Consider the following 18,654-nt stretch of genomic DNA (forward strand, 5'->3'; position numbering starts at 1 on the left):
AGATATCAGTTCCAAAGCAAAGAATACAAATACAATAATAATAATAATCATCATCATCATCGAAAAATCCTCTGATGATGCCAAATGCAGACTTTGCAAAGAAGCTGATGAAACTGTTGATCACATACTCAGCTGCTGTAAAAAAATCACGCAGACCGATTATAAATTGCGGCACAATTCAGTAGCACAAATGATCCATTGGAATTTGTGCAAAAATTATAATATTAAAACAGCAACAAACTGGTGGGAACATAAGCCTGAAAAAGTCACCGGAAATCAGATGGTCAAGATCTTGTGGGATTTCCGTATACAAACCGACAAAATACTGGCGCATAATACACCAGACATCACACTGGTTGAGAAAAACAAGGTCACAATCATAGACATCGCAATACCAGGTGATAGCAGGGTCGCCGAGAAGGAACATGAAAAAATCGCAAAATACCAGGATTTAAAAATCGAAATTCAACGACTATGGCACAAACCAGCAGTGGTAATTCCAGTGGTAATTGGCACACTGGGTGCTATTCCAAAAGCACTGGAATTACATTTAAAACAGTTAAAAATTGACAAAATCACCATCCGTCAAATGCAAAAAGCCGCACTGCTTGGATCTGCACGCATATTACGAAAATACGTTACGACGTCCTAGGCCCCTGGGTGGGGCCCGACTAGTAACCAATGCCAAATCCGGCGAAACAACTGGCCGCTGTGATACAATTGTATAATACTAATAATTTGTAATGGGATGCTGTGGCTAAGTGGCTAAGAGGCTAAGCTTGTCAATCAGAAAGATTGGCAGTTTGGCGGTTCGAGTTCCCGTTTCTTGTCCCAGCTCCTGCCAACCTAGCAGTTCGAAAGCACGTAAAAAAAATTCCTCTCTCCTGGATTAGTTTCCATCTGTTCCTCTTTGTCCTTCCTTCTCTCCTTGATTAGTTTCCACCCATTGCTTCTTGTTCTACACTCAGGTGCTTTGGAGAATAGCTTGGCTCCCTCTTCTTTGGGGCAGCCCCTGAGATATCGGAAGACTGCTATCGTGTCTCCCTTAGTCCTTCTTTTCATTAAACTAGACTTACCCAGTTCCTGCAACCGTTCTTCATATGTTTAGCCTCCAGGCCCTTAATCATCTTGGTTGCTCTTCTCTGCACTCTTTCCAGAGTCTCAATTTCCTGGCTTAGCTATGGGAATTTTGCTCCCAATGGTGGTCGTAAGTCAAGGACCATTATCCAGTCACTGTCAGTTTAGGGTTCTTGGTATGGAACGTGGAAAAGGCAGCTCTTTTGGCATATTGCAAAGTTAATTTTTTCAACAGGCACTGTTGTGGCCCACCAGTGGAGCTGCCAGCAGAGTCGGACAGTGAGGAGGGTTGGGGAGGAACCTGGGCCAGTCCTGGAGTCTGGGGAAGGCTCTGGTGAGGGCTCTGCGTTGGAGGCAGAGAGGGGGCCACAGTTATATGTCAGTTATCAGCTGCCTTCGGAGTCAGACATCAGTGAGGCAGAAGAACAGCTGGAGCCTATTCCCAGTGTATGCATGCACAGAATTGCCAGACACGAAGGGAACAGCTAAAGAACAGGGGTCGACTTGGGAGTAAGGCCACAGGTGGATGGTGAATGGCCCCTCCCAGAGGAAATAAAAGAGGAGCGACAGGGGAGTGGAGTTTGCAGGAGACCATTAGTTCGCTTCATTGGTTCGGGACTCTCCGAGACTCTTTGCCAAGTTCTGCAGATTTCAACCTGGCAGCTCTCCAAGCCAGATGAGGTCTGTGACCGTAAATCCTCCCTCGAGAAAGACTTTGCTGGAGGTGAAGGAGCAGAATTCACAGCAAATTAAGAAAAGGGTTTTCTGCCGGGACAACAAGGAGTTGGCTTCAGGCTCTTGGGAAGCCTCGGTCACAACAGGCACCAGGGTTGCCAGAGTCGGAGCCAAACCCTTGATGTCAGAGACTCATGCAAGCAAGTCAGCTTGGGTTTTCCCAATCACCCACGGGTGACTCAACAACTTCCTTTTACCAGGGAAGACAAAACAGCCACATTTCATTCTCGCAGCCACAAATCTCAGGCTGGTCTTGTTGTATTCGGGTCTTTTCCCGTCGTAAGATTGAGATTGTCTTGGCAACGTTTCGGCGAGGTCTCCCTCGCCATCCTCAGGCTGGTGTTTTTGGCTTAAAGCATAGTCGGATTTATAGAAAGACGGCATCTCTGACCATGGTTTAAGCCAAAGACACCAGCCTGAGGATGGCGAGGGAGACCTCGCCGAAACGTTGCCAAGAGAATCTTACACAAGAAATGATCCAAATACAAGACCAGCATATCTACGTATCTATATCTAAATCTATATCTATATCTATATCCATATCCATATCCATATCCATATCTAATCTATATCTAAATCTAAATCTATATCTATATCATCTATATCTATATCTATATCTATATCTATCTATCTATCTATCTATCTATCTCTAATCTATCTTTCTATCTTTCTATCTATCTATCTTTCTGTCTGTCTGTCTGTCCGTCCGTCCGTCCGTCCATCCATCCATCCATCCATCCATCCATCTATCCATCTACCCCTACCTCCCTTTCTATCATTTATCTATCTCTATTTGTGCATCATCTGTCTGTCTGTCTGTCTGTCATCTTTCTATACATACACACACACACACACACATATATATACACATACACATACACACACACACATACACACACACCCTTATACATACACAAACCTCTCTGTCTATCTCTATCTCTATATCTGTCTATCCATCTATTGTCTCCCCATATTTATCATCTATATCTATCTACATCTCTCTATCCTATCTATCTACCTACCTATCTATCTCTGTCTGTCTATCTCTATCTCTATATCATCTATATCTATCTACATCTATCTGTCTGTCTGTCTATCTTTCTTTCTATCTATCTTTCTATCTATCTTTCTATCTATCTTTCTATCTATCTTTCTATCTATCTATCTTTCTATCTATCTATCATCTATCTATCTATCATCTATCTATCTATCTATCTATCTATCTATCTATCTATCTATCTATCTATCTATCTATCTATCTATATCTCAACACTTCTATTTCTCCCCCCCCCCACGAAGCTTTGCTCGCAAGACCAGAAACATAATACAGTCCTCAGTTCATTTAGCGACCGTTCAAAGTTACGACAGCAGTGAAAAAAGGGATTTATGGTCCTTTTCCTCACAACTGTAGCCACTAATCTGGTTTTTGGCTTCTGCAAAAGGCCCCCATCCTTTCTAATAAATGGCAAGAGTTCACTGTACCTACAATGTTGTTTCAAGGAAAAATTGTGCAATTGAGCATTGAAAAAGCTGGGTGCCGAGAAGGACGACTGGCAAATGGATTTTGGTGCAGGGAGAGAGAGAGAAAAAAAAGCTTTTGAGAGTTTTCCCATCCTTGGAAATGTAATTTCTGGGCTGATCATCTCCTTGTCCAAAAATGTCACCCAACGTGTTTGACGGAAGGGTGGGGTGAGATTGATGGAACTCGGGAGTTCAAGAGGAAGGTGGGGTTAGGGGAAAAAAAGAAAGCTAATCAGGTATTTCCCGTAAGCAGAATTGATCTAAGTGGGCGAGAATTCCAGCATCCGGCTTCTTCCTGGTTGAAACTTAGGCAAAATTGAGGCGGGGCGGGGGAATCAAACCAGGCTGAGATTAGATAAGATGCTGAGCAGGAAAAGGGAGCCGGGGGGGGGGGGGAGATCTGGTAGGCTTTTTTTTCCCCTGGGGTTTCTTAGCCAATCAGGGAAGGTGGGGGGGGGAAACAGGTAGCCCCATCCACACCTTGTTGCCAGAGGTGAACTAGGCACCTTTGAGTTTCCTATTTTTAGGGCACAAGGCACCTGGCGGTTTTTAAAGAGCCTCGGGGAAAAGCTAGGATGTTGTTTTTTTCTTCCAAATTTAGCAGCTTTAAGACGGGCGGACTTCAATTCCCAGAATTCCCCACCAGGCTCATGTGAATTTGAGGGCAGGATTTGAACTCGGGTTCAGTGTTTCAAAGGGGCTGTATTTCTGGCTGGTAGTAGCTCTTCAATTCATCATTCAGCTCAGAGCATCCTAGCTTCCTTCTCCCTTCCTTCCTTCCTTCTTTATTCTTTCTATTTCTTTCTATTTCTCTCTCTTTCTCTTCCCCCCTCTCTCTGTGTCTCTTTCTCTTTCCTTCTCTTTTTTCTTTATCTCTCCCTTTCCTCCCTCTCTCCCTTCTTTTCATTTTTTCTTTCTTCTTCTTTTCTTCTTTCTTTTTTTCTTTTCCCTTGTTTCTTTCTTATTCTTTCCTTTCTCTTGTTTTCTTATTTTCTTTCTATTTCTTTCTTATTTCATTCCTTCCTTTTCTTTCTTTCTCTTGTTTTCTCTTTCTTTCCTTCTTTCTCTTGTTTTCTTTCTTATTTCCTTCCTTCCTTTCTCTTGTTCTCTTATTTTCTTTCTTATTTTCTTTCTTATTTCCTTCCTTCCTTCCTTTTCTTTCTTTCCTTCTTTCTCTTGTTTTCTTTCTTATTTCCTTCCTTCATTGCTTCCTTCTTTCCTTTCTCTTGTTTTCTTTCTTATTTTCTTTCTTATTTTGTTCCTTCCTTTTTTCTTTCTTTTCTTTCTTTCCTTCTCTTGTTTCTTTCTTATTTTCTTCCTTCCTTCCTTCCTTCTTTTCTTTCTCTTGTTTTCTTTCTTATTTTCTTTCTTATTTAGTTCGTTCGTTCCTTTTTTTCCTTCTTTCCCTTTTTTTCTTTCTTGATTTCTTGATTTTCTTTTTTATATCCACTTCTCTTCTCTTGTCTTCTGTTTTTTTCTTATTCTCTTTCTCTCTCTCCCTCCCTCCCTCTCTCTCTCTCTCTCTGAAAGAGCTGTGGGTGAAGTGAGAAGGTCACCCAATGAAATGGCTTTTTTTTAATGCTTTGCCAGACATCATCGCAAAGAGAGTTTGTGGGCGAAGGAGAAATAAACAAAGCCCCGTCTGTTTGCGGGGGCCTTATTTCTCCTAAAAGCGCATTTGGGTGGCTGGATTATTTGGCTCAGGCAGACAAAGAGCAAAGATTTCTTCATTTAAAAAAAAAAAACACCTCTCTTGACTTTTGTTCCATTGCCACATGCTGGGTATGTGACCCCCCGATGCTCGCCTTGACCCTCCCGGTCCTGGCAGCCGAGTCTAGCTGACCGATTGGGTTCAAATTGTCAACGAGTGGGAAGCTTCAGCCGAGAATTCCTGCAGCTCTCCGGATTGCCAGTCCTACAATTTTCTTTAATCGGATTTTCTTTGTGTTTTTTTCCATTTCTAACGTCCGATTCTGTTCCATTTTGCTTCAGTGCGTTGGCTTGCATTCACACCTGCTTCGAAACACAGCTTTTTCAAGCATCCTTTGTCCTTGGATGGCTTAACCATGGTCACCAACTGGTGGTCCGTGGACCACTGGTGCTGTGTGAGACAAATTTGGGTGGTCCGCAGAAAAATTATTTGCCTTTTTGATATTGCACTCAATCAGGGGTCCTCAAACTACGGCCCCTGGGATGGATACATGCAATGAACGCTTGTGTTGCTGCAGAGAGTCTCCCCCTTGGGTGGGTGGGAGGGGGGCAGAAATTCCCACTTGGGGTCTGCTTCAGCCTCCTGGTGGGGGGCTTTGGGCGAAGGCTGGAGGGAAGAGCCGCTGGTGGCAAAGAGCCAGAGGGCCTCGTTCCAGTGGGACTGCATCACGGCCTGGAACTGGCTGACCATCTCAGTCTGCTGAGCCTCCAAGCGCCGGTACCTGGCCTTGCACTCCCACAGGTCTTTGCTTGGAAAGCCCATGCTCCTAGTCCTCAGTGAGGTGCCTCTGCTGAGCCTCCTTCTCGGCCAGTTCCAATTTGAACTGAGCTGTTTTGCCAACTCTTTCTCCTGGGGGCTGCTTAGCTCCGGCAACTGCGTCCTGTTGGGGCCCTAAGAAGCCCGGGCGGGCAGGCGAGGAGGGGCTGGGAGGGGAGAGGCGAGTAGAGGCTTGCAAGGCGCCCCCTTGACGTGAGTTACATCGAGTTGGCCTCGGCCACCCAGCCAATCGTTAGGCAGATCATAGGTTCTCCTGCTTGAGCAGGGGGCTGGACTAGAAGACCTCCAAGGTCCCTTCCATCTTATTCCTATCGTATCCTATTTTTTGGATTAGAGGAAGAGGGTCTGTGTTTGCAATGGATGGTACTTTTGCAAAATATACCTCTGAGGGGAAAAATAATATTTCCTGCCAAGACATCAACAGACAGCTGGACAAACAAACCGATTTAGTGCCCACTGGATGGAACTTTCTGTTATTCCCCTGCAGACAAAGTCCTGCTTTTTCCTCTCCCTTTTCCTCTCTGCTCCGCGGACGGTGGCATTTGAGGACAGGCCCGGAAATCTGAACATTTCTGCCCACTGGGTTAATTAGACGCATGGCGCTGCAGCTTTTTGCAAAAACATTTTATATGTGTGTGTGTCTCTGTGTGTCTGTGTCTGTGTGTGTGTATTTGGGCATACCAGGGGTTGTGACACTAAATACATACCTATTTCCCTGGCTCAGCTGGTAAAAGGAGGAGAACTTTGTGGCTTAGTGGTTAACACATCTGCCTAATATGTAATACAGCCCAGGTTCGAATCCCAGTAAGGGTATGGCTAGCTGATGAGAGCTAAATAGCTTGAAATAGATCTATACTAGTCTCCCTTTATTTATTTATCAGCACAAATACAACACACACACACATACACACACACATATTAATTAAAGTGAAGTAAATAAGGATCAGATGGGGAAATTGTTGAGCTGCCTAAATTTCCCCAAAATTAGGGTGAGAGGCCAAATCCGCTAAAAATATGGAGTCCGGAAACCCAGAAAAAGCCTTTTTGAGGTTTATTTGGTTTTGACTTAGGGGAAAAATCTTGACACTTTCTGTTTAGTCCCTCTCTCTGGAAAATCTCGACAGTGCCCTCAGCATGGCCATTCATTTATTATTCATATTTTGATTGTGACTTTATCGCTCGGACTCTTTCCATTTTATCCAGGATGGCCTGTTTTGGCTAGGCCTCCTGCAGAGGTTCAAAAAACAGCAGTCTGCTTTTTGACAGGCTGATGGACAGCCTGTCAAAGGGGGTGGGGGGAACCAGACCAGGTTGGAAGAGGAGAATTCTGGGAGTTGAAGTCCACAAGTTTGAAAATTTCTGGCTGAGGGATTCTGGGAGTTGAAGTCCATAAAGTTTCGGCTGGGGAATTCTGGGAGTTGAAGTCCACAAGACTTAAAATTTCTGACTGAGGGATTCTGGGAAGTCCACAAGTCATAAGGTTGGAGGCTGGGGAATTCTGGGAGTTGAAGTCCATAAAGTTTCTGGCTGAGGGATTCTGGGAAGTCCACTAGTCTTAAGGTTGGAGGCTGGGGAATTCTGGGAGTTGAAGTCCATAAAATTTCTGACTGAGGGATTCTGGGAAGTCCACAAGTCTTAAGGTTGGAGGCTGGGGAATTCTGGGAGTTGAAGTCCACAAGGCTTAAAATTTCTGGCTGAGGGATTCTGGGAGTTGAAGTCCACAAGTCTTAACATTGGAGGCTGGGGAATTCTGGGAGTTGAAGTCCACAAGGCTTAAAGTTTCTGACAGGGATTCTGGGACGTTAACGTCTTAAGGTTGGAGGCTGGGGAATTCTGGGAGTTGAAGTCTACGCTGCTTAAAGTTTCTGTCTGAGGGATTCTGGGAAGTCAATAAGTCAAGGTTGGAGGCTGAGGGATTCTGGGAATTGAAGTCCATAAATCTTAAAGTTTCAGTCTGGGGAATTCTGGGAGTTGAAGTCAAATTTGGAGGCCCCTCTATCTAGACCACCGAGTGGGGTTGTCATTAGTTGTGCTCAACTAGTGCATGCCCCTTAAACATATTACTGGGATTACGGATGGCGATGACGATGGTCTTCCCTTCTTCTCCATCCTAGGTGAGGACCTCTTGAACTGCGACAGGGCCTTCTCTCACCCGGATTGGCTAGTCGACATCGATTCCCGCCTTCGGAGCCAGGAGGAGGAGCTGACGCTGGTGAAATCGGCCTTAGCCGATGCCATAAGGAGACTCAACGCCTACGACCAGCAGATCCCTTGGCTCAGACAGCACCTGTTGGGCGGTGAGATGCTGTAAAGCAGAGATCTCTAAACTTGGCCACTTTAAGACTCGTGGACTTCAACTCCCAGAATTCCACAAGTCTTAAAGTAGCCAAGCATGGCTGGCTGAGGAATTCTGGGAGTTGAAGTCCACGAGTCTCAAAGTGGGAATTCTGGGGGTTGAAGTATATATATATTCCTCTGCAGCAGATGCTAAAGAAACTGCTCTATTTCCAGGAAACAACGATGCCCAATGGATCCTACCGCCAGCTGCCTCCAAAAATTCCAGGTACTTTCCCGCAATATATGTATGGTAGCTCTAGACGTATGACGGTTCGTTTTGTGACCGTTCAAACTTACAACGGTACTTAAAAAATGGGACAGGACTGTTTCTCACACTTAGGATTGTTGCAACGTCAAAATTCAGACACCTGGCGACTGACTCATATTTATGACAATCATAGTTTCCCCGGGGTTAGGGTTACGGTTATTTAACCATTGAAGCTCACGCCGATTGCTTCGGTGACTCCATCCAGCCACCTCCTTCTCTGTCATCCCTTTCTTCTTTTGCCCTCCATCGTTCCCAGCATGAGGCTCTTCTCCAGGGAGTCCTTCTTCCTTCTCATTAGGCGGCCAAAGCATTTGAGTTTCCTCTTCAGGATCCGGCCTTCTGAAGAGCAGCCAGGGTGGATCTCCTCTAGGACTGACCGGTTGGATGGCCTTGCAGTCCAAGGGACTCATAGGATGGATAGATAGAAAGAGGGATAGCTGGATAGATAGATAGATAGATAGATAGATAGATAGATAGATAGATAGATAGATAGATAGATAGATAGAAGAAGTCCCCTTCTTCTTCTTTTGCCATCCATCATTCCCAGCATGAGGCTCTTCTCCAGGGAGTCCTTCTTCCTTCTCATCAGGTGGCCAAAGTCTTTGAGTTTCTTCTTCAGGATCTGGCCTTCTAAAGAGCAGCCAGGGTTGATCTCCTCTAGGACCGACCGGTTGGATGGCCTTGCAGTCCAAGGGACTCAATGCAGGAGTCTTCTCCAGCACCAGAGTTCAAAGGCCTCCATTCTTTGGCGCTCAGCCTTCCTTATGGTCCAACCTTCACAGCCCTCCATGGCAACTGGGAAAACCACCCCCTTGACCTGATGCCCTTTTGATTGGCAGGGTGATGTCTCTGCTTTTTAGGATGCTGTCTAGATTTGCCATAGCACATCTGGGAAAACCCAAATCTGAAAGTTCCCAGCTTTTCCCCACCCCAGTGAAAATTCAAGTCCCTGCCCAGCACCCACATGTCCGTCACACGATCCAATCAGGCGCCGTCCAAAACCGGAGATGCCTCCCAGTCACACCATTGCAGCTGCAGGGCAAAGTGTCCTTGACACTCTGAGAAAAGAATGTTATTTTGACTGCATCTCACCCAGACGCCGTATGATTCCTCCCCTCCTGTTTTCCCACCGTAGAAAATGCGGCAGGCCTCAGGGCTCGAATGTCACAGATGGCTTCCAGGTCTGAGCCATGAGCCCAAATGAATGACGATCCTTTTTTTCTGTCTACAGTTCGACCCTCGCCCCCAAATTAGGAATCCAGGAAGAATGGGCCTTGGAAGTGGAGAAGAGGCCAAGGATCAGCGTCGGGACGCAAACAGAGGACCTGAGGGTGCCAAGGAGAGATAGGGAAACGTCGCTTAGCAATGGAGGTCTTCAACAGGCAGAGGAGACCTTGCCTACGAGGGGAAAGTCCCCTCAGGACTCCTCAAATGTCGGCGAGATGGACTTGGCTGAAGGTCTCGGCGGTGGTGGCTCCTTCCGCGTGGCCAAGAACTCCTCCGGGCCGTTAACCGAGACGGAAAACCCGGCTTCCGAGCTAGAAACGGTTCAGGAGAATCCGGAAGCGCCAACCTCCAACCAGCTTCTCCAGGAGGCTCAAGACGTTGGAGAACCTCCTCCAGATACCGCTAAGGACAAACCTCCAAGCCCAGGGCGGTCGCGGCTTGGGGGTCAGCCTTCAGGGTCGGGTTCCCCCACCCCGGAGCCCCCCTCGGAAGGGAGCAGCACCCCAGCTTCCCCGATCCCCAGCGTTCAGAATGTGTTGGCCGCCAAAAAGGAGCTGTGAGTTTCTAAACGTTAGCGGGGGATATTTGCGATGGGAGAAGTTGATCCCCCCCCCCCCCGGATTTATACAGGGTTGTGGTTGTGGTTGGGGGGGGGGTCAACAATCTAGGGAGGTCCGTTCATTTCCTGAAATTGTCAGCCCTGCGAGGTAGTCCTTTCTATTATCGTTGTTTTTCCTTTTCCCCCTGCATGAAATCTGAATTGTTCTATTATTTTGTTTCCTCTTTCTTTTGCGTTGCATTCTTCTTTCTGCTCCGTTTCTTTTTCCTTTGTGTTAAACCTTTCCCTTCCTTATTTCATTTGCCCTTTTTAGACTTCCCTTCCATCTGCCTTTTGCTTTCCTTGCTCTTTCTTTTTGCTTCTTCCTTTGCGTTAAACCTGAGTCTTTCCTTTCTATTAACATCTAACACAATCTGCAATTGATATATTCTCTCTCTCTCTATTGGATTTCGTTTTTCCTTCTTCCTTTCCATCAAACCTCTTTTCCTTCTGTTTTTATTTTTTCCCCTTCCTAATTTGCATTAAACCCCAGTTTTTTTCTTTCAATTATTTTTTCCTTTTTTTTCCTTCGCATTACATCTGTCTTTCCTTCTTATGATATTTATTTTATCGTCTTCCTTTCACTCAAATCGGGCTCTTCCCTTTCTATTAATTTTTTTCTTTCTTCCTTTGCATTAAATCTTACTCTTTTCTCCCCCCCCCCTTTCTTCTCCTCTCTTCTTTCCTTTTCTTTCTTTTCCTTCCCCTTCCCTTCCCTTTCCTTTCATTCCCTCTTTTCTTTTTCTTTCATTCCCTTCTTCTATCTTCCTTTTTTCCCCTTCCCCTCCCTTCCTTTCCTTTCCTTTCCTCTATCTTCCTTCCTCTTCCCTTCCCTTCCTTTCCTCTGTTTTCCTTTCCTCTTTTCCTTTCCTTTCCTTTTATTCCCTTCCCTTCCTTTCCTCTGTCTTTCTTTCCTTCCTCTTTCCTTCCCTTCCCTTCCTTTCCTCTATCTTCCTTCCCTTCCCTTCCTTTCCTCTGTCTTTCTTTCCTTCCTCTTCCCTTCCCTTCCCTTCCCTTCCTTTCCTCTATCTTCCTTCCCTTCCTTTCCTTTCCTCTCTTTTCCTTTCCTTTTATTCCGTTCCTTTCTTCTATCTTCCTTTCCTCTGTCTTCCTTTCCTCCCTCTTTCCCTACCTTCCTTTCCTTTCCTTTCCTTTCCTCTATCTTCCTTCCTCTTCCCTTCCTTTCCTTTCCTCTGTTTTCCTTTCCTCTTTTCCCTTCCTTTCATTCCCTTCCCTTCATCTATCTTCCTTTCCTTCCCCTTCCCCTTCCCCTCCTCTCCTTTCCTTTCCTTTCCTCTATCTTCCTTTCTTTCCTTTCCTCTCTTTTCCTTTCCTTTTATTCCGTTCCTTTCCTCTATCTTCCTTTCCTCTGTCTTTCTTTCCTCCCTCTCCCCCTCCCTTCCTTTCCTCTTTTCCCTTCCTTTCATTCCCTTCCCTTCATCTATCTTCCTTTCCTTCCCCTTCCCCTCCTCTCCTTTCCTTTCCTTTCCTCTATCTTCCTTTCCTTCCTTTCCTCTCTTTTCCTTTCCTTTTATTCCGTTCCTTTCCTCTATCTTCCTTTCCTCTGTCTTTCTTTCCTCCCTCTCCCCCTCCCTTCCTTTCCTGTTTTCCTTTCCTTTCATTCCCTTCCCTTCTTCTATCTTCCTTTCCTTTCCTCTCTTTTCCTTTCCTCTCTTTTCTTTTCCTCTTTTCCCTCTTTCATTCCCTTCCCTTCGTCTTATCTTCCTTTCCTCTATCTTCCTTTCCTTCCCCTCCCTTCCTTTCCTTTCCTTTCCTCTCCTCTATCTTCCTTTCCTTCCCATTCCTATTCCTCCTTTCCTTCCTTTCCTTTCATTTCCTCCTTTTTCCTTTCCCCTCTTTCTTTGCTTAATGTCAGATCTCTTTCCTTTCCAGGCTGCGAAGGAACAGCTCCTCCGATAAGCTGGCCAAGACCAAACAGCACCTCCAGAAGAAAGCAGCTTCAACGGCAAATCTTTTTAACCGGTCCAGCAGCCTCGAAAAGTGAGAGAAAAATGAAACCACCCTTGCATATAATACAGGTACTTCCTCGACTTACAACGGTCCATTTAGTGACCAATTGAAGTTTCAACGGCACTGAAAAGAAATGGCTTATGACCGTTTTCCACACTGAACGACCGTGGCAACCTCCCCACGGTCAACGTGATCCAAATTCAGACGCTTGGCAGCGGACTCGTATTTACAACGGTCGCAGCATCCCCTTTTGCGACCTACTGAGGAGCAGCGGGGGGAGCCAGGTTCACTTAACGACCACGTGGTTAGTTGAACAGCTGCAGGGATTCCCTGAACAACGGTGGCAAAGAAAGGTCGCAAAGCGGGGCAAAGCTTTGCTTAGCAATGGAAATTTTGGGCTGGATTGTGGTCGTAAGACGAGGACTGCCTGTTCATTTATCCCCAGGTCCCATTGTGGTTGGAGTGGATTTCAAGCTAGTCTCTCTCACGTCTGGAGTGTTGGAATAGCCAACACTCCAGAAGACAGGCTTAAGATACAGAAGGATTTTAACAAACTTCAACATTGGGCACTATCTAATAAAATGAAATTCAGTGGTGAAAAGAGGAAGGTTCTACATTTAGGCAACAAAAACGAAAAGCACAGGTACAGTATAGGTGGGACCTTGCTCAATAGTAGTAACTGTGAGAGGGATCTTGGAGTCCTAGTGGACAACCATTTAAATAGGAGCCAGCCGTGGGCAGCAGCTGCCAAAAAAGCCAACACAGTTCTAGGCTGCATAAACAGAGGGATAGAATCAAAATCAGGTGAAGAGTTGATACCACTTTATAAGACCTTGGTAAGGCCACACTTGGAATACAGCATTCAGTTTTGGTCGCCATGATGTAAAAAAAGATGTGGAGACTCTAGAAAGAGTGCAGAGAAGAGCAACAAAGAGGATTAGGGGACTGGAGACTAAAACATATGAAGAACGTTTGCAGGAACTGGGCATGGTTAGTCTAGGGAAGAGAAGGACAAGGGGAGACAGGAGAGCATCTTCCAATATTTGAGGGGCTGCCACAGAGAGGAGTTAGGGGATCAAGCTATTCTCCAAAGCACCTTTGAAGACCAGACAAGGAAGAATGGATGGAAACTGACCAAGGAGAGATTCAACCTAAAAATAAGGAGGAATTTCCTGACGGGGAGAACCATCAACCCGTGGAACAGAAGTTGCCTTCAGAAGTTGTGGGAGCTTGAATCCTGGAGACTTCCAAGAAGAGACTGGACTGCCATCTGCAGAAATGGTGTAGGGTCTCCTGCTGGGGATGTCTAGTTTACTGAAAAGAAGGATTAGGGGAGACAGGATAGCAGTCTTCCAATATCTCAGGGGTTGCCACAAAGAAGAGGGAGTCAAGCTATTCTCCAAGACACCTGAAGCAATGGGTGGAAACTAATCAAGGAGAGAAGCAACTTAGAACTCAGGAGAAATTTCCTGACAGTTAGAACAATTAATCAGTGGAACAGAAGTTGCCTCCAGAAGTTGTGAATGCCCCAACCCTGGAAGTCTTTAAGAAGATCTTGGATAGCCATTTGTCTGAAAAGGTATAGGGTTTCCTGCCTAGGCAGGGGGTTGGACTAGAAGACCTCCAAGGTCCCTTCCAACTCTGCTATTATATTGTATGGTATTGTATTTCTTATCCCCAAGAATCAGAGTGGCTCGTGGTGATCCAAATGGGGAGTCCTGAGTTCAAATCTCCCCCTCAGCCTGAGGATTAGAACCAGTTCTTCCTCTCTTAGCTGAGCCTACCCTGCAGGGAGATTGTGGCAAGGAAAAGGAAGTGACATCAATGCAATATCCAAGCAAGTTCTTGATTGAGGACCACAATTTTGATCCTTAAGTGAAGCAGCCATTAAATGAGTCGCACCCGGTTTCACAACGTTTTTGCCACGGTTGTTAAGTGAATTGCTACACTTAAGTAACTCGTACAGTCATTAAGCGAATCCAGCTCCCCTATTGACTTTTCCTTATTGTAAGCTGCCTGGGACGGTCGCAAATGCTGATCACGTAACCCGTGAGGACGCTTGGATGGTTGTAAGTTGCGAGGGCCGGTCTTAAGTCACGTTCTTCAGTGCCCTTCTCACTTCGAACGGTCGCTGGGCGAAGCGTCGTAAGTCGAGGACTACCCGTACAGGAAAACAGAAAGGAAATAATTCAAAAATAGAAAGCAGTTATGTCGGATAAGCGGTAAACTTAATGATGTTCTCTTCTCATCTTGCAGCCGATCGAAGGATCCTACCTTAAGTCCCGGTGAGTTTCTAGCTGTGATTGCGTGTTTCCATTTTCCGTGTTTTTTCCCCCTCAAAGACCAGGATGAGGGGCGCTGGTCCCACCTCTGAAGCTGAAGGACCAGGGCTGCCAATGGTCACTCAGAGGCCCCTGAACCTCTGAGATGAGTGGAAAATAAATTTGATAACCTATATATATATATATGTAATATATATATAAACGGCTGTGTGTCTCTGTCTGCGTGTTCCACCATAACTCTGGAACGCCTTTTGCAATTTCAACCAAACTTGGTACACAGATTACTTACTCTCTGGAAAAAAATACTGTGAGGGTAAGATCCCCCTGGCCCCACTCGGGATGTGTGTTCTGTTAAGATACAGCCTGTTGTGCCTTAACATGGCTTCTACTGTACAGCACAGCGGAATTGCCATAGTAATGTACTCCACAAGTAATGTACTCCTCTGGTAAGGGGGAAAATCTAACATTAGAAATTACATTTGTTCACACATTTTCCACCGATAAATAAATACCCGTGATGCATTTTTGAATGTTCAGTTGGCTGAGTTTCATGTTTATTGAATAAAGTATAATAATCATAATAATCATAATTTCTGCCGAAATAATGCCAAATTGTCTCTTTCTGTTCTTCCTTACAGGACCGACGAGTTCTCGACGTTTGAATTATAACCTGGGTGAGGTCCTCATAACCAAAAGGATCGGGCGGTTCAGGGAGTGGGTTTAATGAGCGGTGGGTGGGAGACGGTTGGCCCTGATACTTGGGGGTCTGGTAAGGTATTCCTCAACGTACGACCGCCATTGACAATGTTGTTGGTCAGAAATGGGATATTTGTCAGCAAAGAATGCCCATTGCAGGCAACGAATTTGCTTAACGACCATGCTGTTCGCTTAATGACTACCACATAAACTGTCATGAAATTCCAGATGGCCCTACAGTTGTAATCTGAGGACTATTGTTAGAAAGGAAGAATCAACTTTGCCCTCTGACCCACCTGCTATTTTCCTACATAAAGAGATATTATTTTATTCTTTTACTTTTACTTTCATTTTTACCTTTACTTTATGGTCTCACCTTATACATGAACTACCGGTATAATATTTTACTTTACTTTCACTTTCACTTTCCTTAGCTTTTGCCACTTTTATCCTTTAGTTTGCTTTCACTTTCACTTAGTTTTTGTCACTTTCATCCTTTGGTTTGCTTTCACTTTCACTTTCCTTAGTTTTTGCCACTTTCATCCTTTAGTTCACTTTCACTTTACTTAGTTTTTGCCGCTTTTATCCTTTAGTTTACTTTCACTTTCACTTAGTTTTTGTCACTTTCATCCTTTGGTTTGCTTTCACTTTCACTTTACTTAGTTTTGGTCACTTTTATCCTTTAGTTTGCTTTCACTTTCACTTAGTTTTTGTCACTTTCATCCTTTGGTTTGCTTTCACTTTCACTTTACTTAGTTTTGGCCACCTTTATCCTTTAGTTTGCTTTCACTTTCACTTAGTTTTTGTCACTTTCATTCTTTGGTTTGCTTTCACTTTCACTTTACTTAGTTTTGGCCACTTTTATCCTTTAGTTCACTTTCACTTTACTTAGTTTTTGCCACTTTCATCCTTTAGTTTGCTTTCACTTTCACTTAGTTTTTGTCACTTTCATTCTTTGGTTTGCTTTCACTTTCACTTTACTTAGTTTTGGCCACTTTTATCCTTTAGTTCACTTTCACTTTACTTAGTTTTGACCACTTTCATCCTTTAGTTTACTTTCACTTTCACTTAGTTTTTGCCAGTTGAGCTGCCGCCCTGTCACCTGGGGACAGTTTCCCTGCTTTATTTAAGCTAACTTTGAAAAAAAAATAAACGCACCCCAGAATTCTTTTGCAGAGCAGGGACACAAACACACATACACGCACACACACACACACACACACAGAGAGCGTTTCTCTTTTCGGTTTGGGATGCAACATTGGACAACTTCTCATCTTTTCCCCAAAACAAGGTAGACATATGTATATAGAACATAGAATATAGAATCACCGATTTGGAAAAGGGCCTTGTGGAGATCTTCTAGTCCAACCCCCTGCTCAGGCAGGAAACTCAATCCCATTTGAGACAAACAGTTCTCCTACCTTTTCTTAAAAGCCTCCAATGATGGGGAAGGAGGGAGGGAGGGAGGGAGGGAGGGAAGGAAGGAAGGAAGGAAGGAAGGAAGAGTAACAGAATAAAAACGTTGGAAGGGACCTTGGAGGTCTTCTAGTCCAACCCCCTGCTCATGCATGAAACCCTAAACCACTTCAGACAAATGGTTATCCAACCTCTTCTTTAAAAACTTCCAGGGTTGGAGCATTCACAACTTCTGGAGGCAAGTCGTTCCGCTGGTTAATTGTTTTGAAGCTTCGTGCGAAAAAGTTCTGTTGTATTATTATTATTTCTATCCTCTCTCCCTTCAGAAGGGCTTTCCATCAAGATGTTTCTGCGTGGACGTCCCATCACCATGTACATCCCTTCCGACTTCCACAACTATGAAGATTTGCGCATGGAGTTGCCAACTCAGAAGCTGCAGCTGGACTGGGTGTATCCTTCACAGGCGCAAGGTTTCTGGGCACCCTTCCCCTTTCCCCAAACTTAGGTTTCCTGAAAGGCAACTTTCACCTACAGTGGCATTCTGGGAATTGCAGTCCCAACAGCTTTGAACGGCCTACCGTATTTTTCAGAGTATAAGACGCACCGGAGTATAAGACATACAAAGATTTTGAAGAGACAATTTTTTTTTACAAAAGGTTTTGAATTTGCAGACTTCCCAAAAACGGCCCATTTTTCGCGAAAACGAGTCTGTTTTTTCTCACAAAAAAGACATGCATAGCCTTTAGGAGGCTTATAGAGTGCTCCTGGGGGCTGGGGGCGCAAAAACAAGCAGAAAACGGGCCCGTTTTTTGTCAAAAAAATGACATGCATAGCTTTTAGGAGGCTTATAGAGTGCTCCTGGAGACGGGGGGGGGGGGGCAAAATTGAGCAAAAAACTGGCTGTTTTTCGCTCCGTTCTGCCCAGGAGACTCTATAAGCCTCCTAAAGGCTATGCACAGCCATTTTTGCAAAGAGGGTGGGGTTTCAGGAGGCCAAAAATGCTGTATTTAGTGTTTAAGACGCACCCAGATTTTCAGCCTCATTTGAGGGGGGAAAGTGCATCTTGTACTCTGAAAAATACAGTAGATCACAGCAGGGTGTCAAACTCAAGGCCCAGGGGGGGGACCAGGTCCGGCCTGTGGAGTAGTTAGATCTGGCCCATGGGGCCGTTCTGGAAGCAGTGAAGGACTGGCACTTGTTACCTCTGCCAGCGAAAACGGAGCTCAGGCGGGCCACGCACACCCTCCCCGAGCTCCGTTTTACTGGCAAAAGGCTGCAGGAGGCTGGCCACGCCCCCGGCCACCTGCTAACCCCTGAGGTCAAAGACATCCCTGATGCGGCCCTCAAGGAGGTTGAGTTCGACACCCCAGGCCTAGGTTGTGCTCCAACGCATCGTAAAAGGGTCACACACTTTTTCTTAACGCCTCTCCAGCTATGGTTACCGGGGTCGGGATTGCCGTTCCAACCTCTACATCTTAACATCCGGGGAGCTGGTGTACTTCATTGCCTGTGTGGTGGTGCTGTACCACGTCCAGCAGCGCACCCAGCGCCACTATCTTCGCCACACCGACTGTGTGCGCTGGTGAGTGGGTGGGATTAGCGCAGAGTCACCCAGTTAGCTTTCCTGTCTAAGGCGGGATGAGAGCTCACTGGCTCCTGGTGATTAGCGCAAAAGCCACCCAGATGGCTTTCATGCCTAATGAGGAACTAGAACTCTCAGGCTTCTGGTGATTGGCCCAAAGTCACCCAGCTGGCTTTCATGCCTAATGAGGAACTAGAACTCCCAGGCTTCTGGTGATTGGCCCAAAGTCACCCAGCTGGCTTTCATGCCTAATGAGGAACTAGAACTCCCAGTCTTCAGGTTTTCTGTCCAAGGCAGGACTAGAACTCACCATCCCCTGGTGATTGGTGCAAAAGCCACCCAGATGGCTCTCGCGGCTAATGAGTAACTAGAACTCCCAGTCTTTGGGTGGTTGGCCCAACCTCACCCAGCTAACTTTCATGCCTAAGCAGGAACTAGAACTCACCGTCTCCTGGT

The 18,654-nt window shown here is 45.5% G+C and overlaps 1 protein-coding gene across 1 annotated transcript in view; it reads left to right on the forward strand.

The window, feature by feature from the left end:
* EML3 (EMAP like 3) overlaps positions 1-18,654 on the forward strand; it is a 40,888-nt gene that overhangs the window by 6,443 nt on the left and 15,791 nt on the right. Inside the window, exons 2-9 of the mRNA XM_032233989.1 lie at positions 7,936-8,118; positions 8,333-8,384; positions 9,658-10,209; positions 12,145-12,252; positions 14,479-14,507; positions 15,143-15,178; positions 16,943-17,066; positions 18,049-18,198. Of these exons, the coding sequence (XP_032089880.1) occupies positions 7,936-8,118; positions 8,333-8,384; positions 9,658-10,209; positions 12,145-12,252; positions 14,479-14,507; positions 15,143-15,178; positions 16,943-17,066; positions 18,049-18,198 (1,234 nt within the window). The remainder of the gene's footprint in view (positions 1-7,935; positions 8,119-8,332; positions 8,385-9,657; positions 10,210-12,144; positions 12,253-14,478; positions 14,508-15,142; positions 15,179-16,942; positions 17,067-18,048; positions 18,199-18,654) is intronic.

The sequence above is a fragment of the Thamnophis elegans genome, chromosome 17, assembly GCF_009769535.1.
Source record: "Thamnophis elegans isolate rThaEle1 chromosome 17, rThaEle1.pri, whole genome shotgun sequence".
Classification (NCBI taxonomy): Eukaryota; Metazoa; Chordata; class Lepidosauria; order Squamata; family Colubridae; genus Thamnophis; species Thamnophis elegans.